The sequence below is a fragment of the Erpetoichthys calabaricus genome, chromosome 3, assembly GCF_900747795.2.
Source record: "Erpetoichthys calabaricus chromosome 3, fErpCal1.3, whole genome shotgun sequence".
In the NCBI taxonomy this organism is placed as follows: Eukaryota; Metazoa; Chordata; class Cladistia; order Polypteriformes; family Polypteridae; genus Erpetoichthys; species Erpetoichthys calabaricus.
In genome coordinates this window covers 95,140,966-95,153,361 of record NC_041396.2, presented here as the reverse complement: position 1 = coordinate 95,153,361, position 12,396 = coordinate 95,140,966, and the positions used below count along the sequence as shown (strand labels likewise).

Below are 12,396 nucleotides of genomic sequence, written 5' to 3'. Positions count from 1 at the left end.
TGAAAGAGCATAATTACCCTACACCATCTGCTCCAAGACAAGGTGCTGCATCCAAGTGGGCTGGAGAGCAATAAAACGCCTTCTACCAGTCACTGCAGAGGAAAGTTCAACCGATCTGTTCCTATGTCATGTTTGTTGCACCTGTGTATCCATACTGGAGCTTTCATATTCTGTTTAGGCCATGGTGTGAGGTGTGTCCTGTCACCAATCCAATTAGAGAAATTTCCATCTGTTAATCTTCTGGTTTGCTCATCCAGTTTAAGGTCACCAGAAAACAATAAATATCTCTGAAGCTTTGGGCACAAGACACACCAGGGAGCCAGTTCATCACAGGACACGCCCACACTCAATTTAGAGTAACCAATTGACTTTACACTCACGCCTTTGTCAAAATATTACTATAGTTATAAAAAATAATCATACATTGTTTAGCGTATCTGGACATAAACAATATTTGCTGTTATGGCCTGAGGATGAATTTGGACAAGTAATAAAGCAACACAACTTATCCTAAAACACTGTGCATCCAATGGACATGAGGGTTAATTGTTCAGCATCCAGTAGACCGCATTGAGACTGACAGACTCCTACTCTGTAATTGTTTTGGCTGCAGGGAACTCCATTTATTAAAAGATGAAGACCAAAAAACAAGGCACAGGCTGCATCTGTCAATAGTATAACAAATGATGCGAGTGGTGGAAGATGTGGTTTCAAGATTTCTTTGGGCACAGCTAGTTATTCACCAAAATGGAGAATGGAAACAAAAATCACTATCCATAATTCTATATGCATTGTTTTAATTAACCTTCTTGCTCTAATGTGACATTTTGTACAAAAACAAAACACTACACTGCACATTGATAATGTCACTATAGAATATGGTTTTTAGTAAGAAAAATAAAGTTGTTCAGAAAAGTAGTAGCATTTGTATGATTTGTTTGGAATAAATAATAGAAAATACTTGTTATGTTGACTATCAGGTTCTTCTTCTTGTAAGTGATCTGTTGTTAAATCTAATCTGTTGGTTCCTTTTTTTCAGTATCCAGGCCAGAGATGTCATCAGAGAACTTCGCAACATTAAAGGAGAATGTTACACGGCTGAATGAAAACTTCAGAGACTTAAAGAGTGCCCTGTCTCAGCTCTCTTTTAAGACAGATGTAATGGAGAACATCTGGAAACTTGAGGGCCTATTTCAGAACCATACAGACACACTGCTACAGTTAAACCAAGTGGTTCAGAGACTTGAGGCAAATGTCCAAACAGTGCAGACCACATCAGAAAAAACTGCCATGTCTGTAATAGAAATGGGGGATATCTTCAAGGGTATGAATGAGACTACCAAGAGGAACTCCAATCGATTTGTGGATGACTTAGAAAGGACAAGATTCTCCATGCAGGAACATGAGATTTTATTAAAAAATACAGCCAGTCAAGTCTATGAACTCAAGGACAAATTAGCTGAAGTATGTGGAACCATGAACTCAGTAAATCGGACATTCACTCAGGACATTGGTATGCATCACATAAAAATTCAGGACCTCCAGCTGCAAATAACTAATGTCACAACAGATACCACAGTGATAAGACTGGCCCAGGTAAAAATGGAAGAACAGTTAGAAAATGAGGTAACCACACTGAACTCTGTTATGGAAGATCTAAGGCTTAAAGACTGGGAGCAATCAATAATTCTGAAAAATCTAACCTTAGCGGAGGGTAAGTTGTACTTACAAATCAAAGTCAATATTTAATCTGAATTAAACAAAAAGAATATCATAGATATGGTATAAATGGCTCAGTTGTATGGAACAGCTACATAGACCTGGGTTCTTATCCAAGCCTTACCTGTATGGAATCTGCATATTCTACCTCTACATATATTTTTTTTCCAAGGTATTCTGGTTTATTTCCCTAAGCAGTAAATTTGAGTGTAATTGGCCCAAACAAAGTGAATCTGGGTGTGGGTGTATGGGTGTATTTTGGTGTTCCTTGTGATGGTTTCTTTCTGCATTGATGCTAAATAGGGTCTAACTCACCATATGAATCAGACAGTTCAGAAAATAAATGGATGAGAACAGGGAGAATATAAGCAAACCTTTTGTAACTTTAGGGGGTGCTCTCATAATGGCCCTCCAAATCCAGAATGATGGTCAAGAGGACACAATTATCAGTGCATGCATATATTGTATATATTTATAAACATATATGTTGTAACAAAATGAGGCAAAGATAAAGGCTTGGGGCATGGATGGTGATTCATATGTATTCTAAGGGTGTTTTTTTAAAAAAAAAAAACAAAAATGAGCAATAGGCTGTGCATTGGCTTCATGCCGTTAATGATATCTCCTCAGTTCACTGACAGCAGCCGTCTTGGTAGTGCTGGTTCTTATGAAATCTGTGAGAAGAAGAGGCTGAGTTATGGGTGGAAATGACATTCAGCTCTTTGTACCGACAATCTTTTTTTCTGAGGATGGGTAGGGAAAAAGCATGAGAATTACAACACCACCTGAGCAAGGCTTAGACTGGAATTGCTGTATCATTGTTACGTGAACCCTGAAACTATCCCCTAATGACACATGTGACAATGTACACACACACACATACGCGCACACACATAAAATATCAGCAGTCAACTAAAGCATACAATGGAGAAATGTTAGGTTATTTAGCACAAATAGAGTGAAACAACCCCTGCTCCTATTTGGGCTTTTCTGGATGATTTTGAACCTTTTCTGTTGGGTCTTTTCCCCTTTTTCCACTGCCACCAATAAACAATTCTCTTTAACCCATTTGTCTCCCTTTCTTTTTTACACAGTCGTCCTAACCTTCTTGACAATAAGTCCTTCCCTACACCTTTCAACTCTGAACTCACTGGTCTTGCCCCTAGGGTCACATCCTCTGAAGTCTGAAATTAATTCCAACATAAGCAGATGGTTTATAAAGTCACAGGACAACACAACAGTGCCTGTTGAGTGCTCAGTCATCATTCCATCCCTAAGCCTTATGTAGCCTTTATAAAACCAGGTCTCTTGGCAGCTCCCAGACTTCCTCTCTTTAAAAGTGCATAACTGTCCCAATCCGTCAGCTCCAGGACTAGGTGTTCCATCCAAGTGGGCTGGAGAGTAATAAACACCCTTCTACCAGTCTGAACGTTCATAGAGTCAATATAGTCCAATTCCTCACGTCCTGGGACCATATACCATACTATTTTGGCCAGGAGTTGTTCCAGCCACATGTCAACCCCTTTGGCCTCTTTCTCACCTTCAGGATAACATTACTGAATTGCACTCCTCTATCTCTTTAGGATGTTGCTGATCTATATGATTATCCTAGGCCACATGCAGGTTAGGTGCATTGGCGATCCTAAATTGTCCCTAGTGTGTGTTTGGTGTGTGGGTGTGTGTGTGCGTGTGTGTGTGTCCTGCAGTGGGCTGGCACCCTGCCTGGGATTTGTTCCTGCCTTGTGCCCTGTACTGGCTGGGATTGGCTCCAGTAGACCCCTGTGACCCTGTGTTAGGATATAGCGGGTTGGAAAATGACTGACTGACAATTTCCTGCATGGTAATCCATCATACTTTCTTTGTTTTAAAACATGTTTAATACTAGTTAAACACTGGTTCACAACAGAAGATATCCACCTGAAGAAGTAGTCTCAACATCAAGCTTGCTCTTCTTGGCAATGCAACAACAAGTAGTTGTCAAGCATTTTTATTTGTACAACTTTCTTTCTTTCTTTCTTTCTTCATAAATTATCTTCTCAGCTGGACTGTTTGAAGCACAAGAAAGCCAAAGTAAATAAACACAGAGACGATTTTGAAAACTGCATGGTGCTTTCTTTAATTTGTAAGTGTCTAGGCTCATTGAAGTTGGGCAACATGTGTGTTCCATATAAAGCAGAATATCTGTGATGTAAAGATCATTTCCTCTGTGCTCTCTCTTTGGAATGTTTCACTGGACGTGTCATCAGAATGTGTCAGAGTCATTGCTAAATACAAACATATGCAGCCAGTGTATCAAATTGGTTTGGACTGATGTCACAAGGAAAAATAGTTCTTGCAATAACATGAGCATTTGGCCTATAGTCAGTGTTTTTGGATTTCCCTAGGTGTCAAATTTGCAACAGTTTCAGCACTTTTGCCATCAGGTTTATACTATACTAGCCGTGTAAGCCCGTGCTGTAAAAAGCTTGGTGTCCAAGAAACTATTGAAATCGTCAGAAAAAAAATTGAAATGTAGAGAAAGGAACTACTCTGGGCATTTCTCTCCTAGAAGGATGCGTTTTGCTGATGTGCTCACATCGCTTGTGCATTAGCGGTGGGAGGAAATGTAAAAGGGATACCGTTTTGCCGATGTTAGTGGCTAAGCGACTTTGTCTTTCTTGTGAGGTTTCGTTTTGCTGATGTGCTGGCCTTGCTTGTGTTATTAGCGGCTAAACGAATTTTCTGTTTCGTTGTTGGCGGAGCCCTTTCCCTGACTCCACCTCTCACTTCCGGGCAGGACAGACACACACACTTCCACGTGTAGATGTTGTAATAACGAGAAAGACACGCATAAAGGTTTGGGGTTTTAGCCCCGTATACTGTAACAAAAATCTTGGTCAGTAGTTTCAGAAAAACTCAAAAGACGTTGAAAGGGTAGGAAGACGGACAGCTTATAGGGGAGGACCAGAAATTAGAATATGGAATGCTGGGAAAATCATGGTGGTGTATGGGAGTTTGATGTCATCAATGGGGTAGCAGAGGGAAGAAAAGGAACCCGGAATTGTGCAGCTCGTCCGGGCGATCTTACAGCGGCGGTGTCTCGTCTTTCTGAAGAAACAAAGAAAGAGAGGTTAGTACGCTGCCGTTGTCCCCCAGCAGGACTTGTCGCGGTGCAAATTGGGTCTTTAAGCTGCTCCCCAAGCGCTCGTGCGTGACATGAACCCCCCTTCAGCCCAGACCCGTCAGGTTGGGCAGCCCGAACTGAGAGGTCGTGAAACCGAGAGAACGCATCAGCGTTGGCTTGCAGGTTACGTCGGCGATAAATAACAGTGAATTTATACGGCTGCAGGTCCAAAAACCACCTGGTGACCCGAGGATTTGATTCCCTATGAAGGGCCATCCACTGGAAGGCTGCATGATCCGTCACAAGGGTAGTACCACAGGTGAGTTACTGCCCACTTGATGGCCAAGGCTTCCCGCTCCTCCGTGGCATACCTCGTTTCCCGGTCCAACAGTTTCAGGCTCAGGTATATCACAGGGTGTTCAACGCCATCGATGCTCTGGCTCAGCACGGCGCCAAGACCTGTGTCCGAAGCATCGGTCTGGAGGATGAAAGGAAGTGAACAGTTAGGAGTCCTTAATACAGGTGTTGTTGTGAGGGCCATTTTTAAGTCACTGAATGCCCGTTCCAACTCTTCATTCCACACCACATGTAAAGGGGCCCTTTTCTTTGTCAAGTCTGTCAAGGGTGCCCTCTCAGAAAACCGAGATACAAACCGGCGGTAGTAGCTCGCTGATCATAAGAAGGCTTGCACCTGTTTCTTGACTATAGGACGGGGCCATTCCAGGATGTCTTTAACTTTAGAACACTGTGGCTTCACCAGCCCTCCTCCTACTAGGTAGCCCAAATATTTGGCTTTGTTCATCCCAAAGTAACACTTCCGAGGATTGATACGTAGCCCGGCTTTCACTAGCGTCAGGAGGACTGCGTAGACCTGCACTACATGTTCCTTCCAGGTTCCTGGAAAAGATGACCACGTCATCAAGGTAGGCGGCACAGTAGGACTGGTGGGGCCTTAGCACTCTGTATACCAGACGTTGGAAAGTCACTGGTGCCCCGTGCAGCCCAAATGGGAGCACCTTGTATTGCCAGTGTCCTCTAGGTCTGCTAAATGTAGTTTTTTTTTTTTTTTTTTGCGGATGCCGTTAAGGGAATTTGCCAATACCCCTTCGTCATGTCAAGAGTGGTCAAGTAACGGGCCGTCCTTAGTCTCTCGAGGAGTTCATCCACTCGGGGCATGGGATAGGCGTCAAATTTGGAGACCTGGTTAAGACGTCTAAAGTCGTTGCAGAATCTCCACGACCCGTCTGGCCTGGGTACGAGGATGATAGGACTGGGCCAGGGGCTATGGCTCTCCTCAATGATGTCCATGTCCAACATTCGTTGAACCTCTAGCTCCACCTCAGCACGTTTTGCCTCGGGGAGGTGATAAGGCCGTTCCCTGAAAACCACCCCGGGTCGGTCACTATGTCATGCTGAATCACTGAGGTCCGGCCTGATGCTTCACTGACCACTTCCAGGATGGACAGGATCGCTCTTTCAAGCTCCTGTCGCTGGTGGAACGACAAATTTATACTGAGGTTAAGCGTGGTTTTTTCTGAGAAAAGGGAGAGGGTGGAGCCGGGAGGAGGGCACTCTTCCCTGTCCTTCCATGGCTTCAATAAATTAATATGATAGACCCTCTCGCTCACCAAATAGTCGATGAGCCCCTTTCTCTCTTTAACCTCGTAAGGCCCTTGCCAATGAGCCAACAATTTGGAGTGGGAAGTGGGTACAAGCACCATTACGCAATCTCCCGGCTGGAATTCACGTAGGGAGGAGTTCCGATTGTAATTCCGGACCTGTGCTGCTTGAGCCCTGGACATGTGTTCTTTAAGTAGAGGTCGAATTTTATCCAATCTATCGCGTAACTGCGCAATATATTCTAAGAGGTTGGTGGAGGGAAGTGCCTCCCCTTCCCAGCCTTCTTTTAGTACATCCAATATGCCCTGGGGATGTCATCCATATAGCAACTCAAAAGGGGTAAAAACCCGTGGCGGCTTGGGGCACCTCCCGGTAGGCGAAAAGTACTAGGAGTAAAAGTTGGTCTCAGTTCCTACCATCTGTGCTGACTACCTTGTGGAGCATCTGTTTGAGTGTTTGATTGAATCTTTCTACGAGGCCATCTGTCTGTGGATGATAGACGGATGTCCTAAGATGCTTAATCTGGAGGAACTTGGCAACCTCCCTGAACGTATTCGATGTGAAGGGCGTACCCTTTTCCGTGAGGACTTCTTTAGGTACGCCCACTCGAGGAAAAAAGCCCTACTACTTCCCGTGAGATATTTTTCGTATTAGCAGCTCACAGGGGAACCGCTTCGGGGTATTGAGTCGCAACCATGACTAAAATGTACTTATGACCACACACCGAAGGTTCTAGGGATCCAACTAGATCGACACCGATCCTCTCAAAGGGAATATCTATAAGGGGAATGAATGGGGATCAGAGGAGCGCGGTCCCAACAGGGGATTTGGCGCAGCTGACAGACTGGGCAGGACTGACAGAAATGCCGGACCTCCTCATTGAGCCCTGGCCAGTAAAACCAGAGTTTTATTCTCTCCAGGGTTTTTTCGGCCCTGAGATGGGTGCCTAAGAGGTGGGAATGAGCTAGTTCGCAAACCTCCCGCCAGTAGGTCCGCGGTACTAACAGCAACTTCTGCACCTCACCTTCATGCTCCGCAACTCGATATACCAGCTCGTATTCCAAAACAAAGTAGGGTCTGCGTGGTGTGGAAGCTATTGACGATATGTCGTCCGTGGACACGATAGCATTCCAGGCAAACTTCAGGGAATCATCGTTCCACTGCTCTCGTTTAAATGATGCCGGCGTAGACCAGAACTGAAAGTCTATGCCGGCGAGTGCGTCAGGAATCCGGTCCGTGGGAGCACCCGCCTGCCCTGGATCCCCACCCGGTAGCACTTCCGGGTTGAGGTCCAACGCCGAAGAGAGCTCACCCGGGCCGTCTATGTCATCATTAGTTGCCGAGGAGCACGGCGTGGGAGCAGCTGGGAAGGCCCCTTGACCCTCCATAGTCAGACCCAACCTAGGTATAGGAGTGGTGATAGCTCTACCGCATTTATTTTCCGACCAGTCTTGTCCCAAGATAACTGAAAAGGGGGGCTCCGGCATTACAGCAACCAACAGTTGTTTAGGAGTCCCTTCCCAGGTTATGTAACACTTCGTGGACTTATATGATCTGGTCTCCCTGTGCACACATTTTACGCTCATTTGTTGAGCTACCCATTGTCGCAGTAGGACATAACGGTGAGCAACAATGGTAATGTTACTCCCGGAATCAAATAACACCATCACCGAGTGCCACTCCTGTATTTGTGACCGCCATGGGGTTCAACAGAGTACAATACCTCTCTCCTTTGGCCCAGCTGCAGTCAATGGGTTCCGCGTTGAGAGGACAGGCTGGCAGTAGGTGTCCCGGCTCGCCACACTTGAAACAGCACGGTGGTGTGGGCATCCGGTCTCTCGGTCTGGCTGGAGTCTCCGCGACGTGGCGGGTGAGTTCAGGGGTGGTGACACGTTCCTGCCGGGTCCCGTGAGCCGGCTTCTCAGACCCCCACTGAGTTAGGTGACCGCCAGTTTTCTCTCCAGGACCTCCAGAAGGCTGTTCATGTCTTTGAATGGGTGCCTCCGGACCTGCTGGGCGAGGTAATCTGGCATTGCATGGATCAACCCCTCACAAGCCACTTGCTCAACTACCTGGTGAGCCTGGTTTTTATCTGGCTGTAGCTAGTGCCCGAACTTGCCCCAATATTCAAATGCTTGGGCCCTAGCCGGGAGTTTGGGGTCGAATCTCCAGTGCAGCCATATCCTCGCCTGCTGGCCAGAGGACACACCGTAGCATTGATATATCTCGGCCCTCAGGAGGTCGTATTGGACGGCTTCCTCCTCAGGGAGATAATGATAGGCCCGCTGCGCAGGCCCCTTTAGATACGGAGCCAAGATGGCCGCCCACTCCGCCCGCGGCCATTGGTTCCAGGTTGCCGTCCTCTCAAATATGGAGAGGTACGACGCAATGTCGTCTGCCTCTGTAAGAGGGATAATCAGAAGTGGAGGAGGACTAGTGGGCTCCGGCCTTACTGCTTCCGCAACTGCCAGCCGCCTCTTGGTTTCGGTGAGCTCCACCTTAGTAGCCGCCTGCTCAATCTTGACGACTTGGAGCTCAGTTGCCAGGGTATTGAGGACTGCATTCAGGTCCTGTCCTTCACTCATTTTACGGATTCCAATCCTGCCGGCTACGCCACTGTAATAACGAGAAAGAGACATGCATAAAGGTTTGGGGTTTTAGCCCCGTATACTGTAACAAAAATCTTGGTTAGTAATTTCACAAAAACTCAAAAGACATTGAAGGGTAGGAAGACGGACAGTTTATAGGGGAGGACTGGAAATTAGAACATGGAATGCTGGGAAAATCGTGGTGGTGTATGGGAATTTGACGTCATCGATGAGGAAGCAGAGGGAAGAAAGGAACCCGGAAGTGTGCAGCTCTTTGAGTCGTCCAGGCAGTCTTACGGCGGCGGTGTCTCGGTCTTTCTGAAGAAACAAAGAAAGAGAGGTTAGAACGCTGCCGTTGCCCCCCAGCAGGACTTGTCATGGTGCAAATCGGGTCCTTAAGCTGCTCCCCAAGCGCTCGTGTGTGACGTTTATATATAAGAAAATTTCAAGTCAACAATACTCAGTTTTATTTAGTTAATTTCTTATCTATTTCTATCTAAATGTGTGTGGCACAATGGCATTATTGTTAGCATTGCAGGATTGCAGCTCCAAGAGACTGCAAGGTTTTGAATCCCTTCCAAGTCACAATCTCTGTGAAGTTTGCATGTATTCCATGTGTCTGTGGGTTTCTCTTTAGGTATTTCAATTTTTATTCCCTCTCAAAGACAAATACAGTCATATGAAAAAGTAAGTACACCCTCTTTTTTTGACATATGTGGACATATCAAAGTGTGATCTTCATTTAAGCAGTGTCATTAAAGATGAATTAAAAAAACAACAATGAAAATTTGACTTTGCAATGTATTCAAAGCAAAATTAACAGCTACACCATTTCCATCTGTGGAAAAAGTTAAGTCCACCCTTAGCTCTAATAGCTGGTATTGATTAATTTAGCAGAACAAAACCTCAAGTAGTTGTTTCCTATGTCTACCAGTCTCTAGCATCGACTGGGAGAAAGTTTTTTCCCACTCCTCCATGCAGAATACCTGCAAATGTATGAGGGCTTCCTTGCATGCACAGCCTGTTTCAAATACTTTAACAGCATCTTGATGGGATTCAGATTCAGGCATTGACTTGGCCATTCCAGAGCTCTCCATTTCATTCTTTTCAACTATTCCTTAGTAGATTTACTGGTATGTTTAAGGTCATTGTCATGTTGCAAGGTCCACTTTTGGTTGAGCTTCAATATTTTGAGAGATGATCTCACATTATCTTCAAACACCCTGGAGTACAATGAAGAATTTATTCTGCCTTCTATTGCATTGTTCTAGAAGTCTTGGTCTTTTTCTAGGTGTTCCTGGGTGAACTGTTGTCTAGCTCTGATGTTGTTTCTGGTAGCAAAGTTTTCTTCCTAACACGCCTTCCATGTTGATCTAATTTGTGCAGCCTCTTTCTAATGTTACGCTAATGCATTTGACATCGGCAGTTGTAGATAATCTTCCAGACAATGGAATGGTTGATTTTAAATTTTCAAATTCATCTTAGACTCATAGGCATCTATAACCTTCTTTCTGAAGGCTTTGGAGAGCTCTTTTAGTCTAGACATGGTGATAACACACACTTCAACAGCAAAGAGTAAATCAAAATAAATGTCTGAGGTTGACGTCAGGTTCTTCCAGTTTCCTCTCTAATCATATTCTAATCATTTTCTTTTGATCTGGTGCACCTGATTCTAATTTAAGGTATCTGAGGTAGTGATAAATGTAGAGATGTACCCTGTGACACAGAAATGGGTTAAGCTAAAACAATTGTGAATAGAATGGAGAGAACGATGGTGCTCTGTTAATGTTACTGTCTCACTATTCCAAAATCCTGAATGTCAGTCATACATCTGGTCAATATCTGTATGCAGTTTACATATTCTTTCCATGTCTGTATGATTTTCCTTCTTTATCATCAATGATGTGAAGTTTAGGTCAACTGGTGATTCCAAAATTGTTGTGTACAAGTGTGGGTAGGTCTATGACTGGGCCCTGTGATGGACTGGCACCTTGTCCAAGATGTTTTTATGCCTTGCACCCTGTGCTGATGGGATAGGCTCCAGTCTTCTGTGACCCTGAATGGGATTAAGCAGCTGGAGAAGTGCCATGTTACGTTATTAATTAATTGATCTGTGGATGGATGAATGAAAGCTCTTAGGCCAAATGCAGATACTGTAAATCACAGAACAAAGTACTTTGTTCACATTTAATTAGACAATCTGCCATTGTCCTCAGTTTGCCAACTCAGAAGTTCTATTTTTTAACATTCTAGGTTTTTATTTTAGTTATTTTATCTTTTTTTCTCAATCTAATATCATTTAAGAATGAAGCATAAATACACAGGTAACCAACAGTAAACCAACTAACTTAATAAAAGTTACAACTTAGAAAACAATTGTTTTAATAACATATGTAAAAGAAATGAGAGAAGAAAAGGCAATGGCTGAAGGTGCTCATAAATCTATCAAGAATCAACAGTAGGGCACAATTAAAATGGATTTAGCCATCTGATTAAATGATCTATGTTCTGTTTGAATAAAGAAAGTGTTTGAAACAAAAATCTGCATCTTGGCTTAGGCTGATAGTGCAGTGACACAAAAAAAAAACAGGCCACAACATGAGAGCGGTTGGATTGCTTTGAAACAATTGAGGTAAAATACTTAAATTGTCAAGGAGGTGAGAGTGGATCAGGTAATGTTGTATTCTAGCAAGGCTTAATACAGTTCAAATAACACAGCATGCAGTCCATAGAGGAGCTGACAAGAAATTGCCTTACCTAAAGTGGTTCACAAATAAACATTTTCCTGTACGTCATTCAGAATGGTCAGGTGGTATTGGGAAAGTTTTCCCAATATTTTTATTTTTTTCAATATTTTACAATATTTTTTCCCCAATATTTTATATTTCCCAATATTTTCCCTGCGCTTGGGAAAGCAGATCATAACCTGGTTCTGCTTCAGCCTCACTACAAAGCAAGAGTGAGGGTCCTACCTACAACCACACGATCGTTCAGGAAGTGGTCCCCTGAGGCAGAGAAGGCTCTGAGAGAATGCTTTGGAACTACAGACTGGGATATCCTGCAGAGATCACATAGTGAGAACATTGAGGAGGTTGTTGACTGCACTACTGACTACATCAACTTCTGTATGGACATTGTAGTTCCAGGAAGAACAGTACGCTGCTATGCTAACAACAAGCCATGGATTTCAAGTGACATCAAGGGAATTTTGAACCAGAAGAAAAGGGCTTTTAAAGGCGGTGATCAGCATGAGCTCAAGCGCGTGCAGAAGGAACTTAGAGTCCAGCTCAGGGCGGCGAAGGAGCAGTACAGGAGAAAGCTGGAGCAGAAGTTGCAGAATAACAGCATGAAGGAAGTGTGGGATGG

The 12,396-nt window shown here is 44.2% G+C and overlaps 1 protein-coding gene across 1 annotated transcript in view; it reads left to right on the top strand.

The window, feature by feature from the left end:
• scara5 (scavenger receptor class A, member 5 (putative)) overlaps positions 1–12,396 on the top strand; it is a 454,157-nt gene that overhangs the window by 199,169 nt on the left and 242,592 nt on the right. The window contains exon 4 of the mRNA XM_051924614.1: positions 1,040–1,714. Coding sequence (XP_051780574.1) covers positions 1,040–1,714 — 675 coding nt within the window. The remainder of the gene's footprint in view (positions 1–1,039; positions 1,715–12,396) is intronic.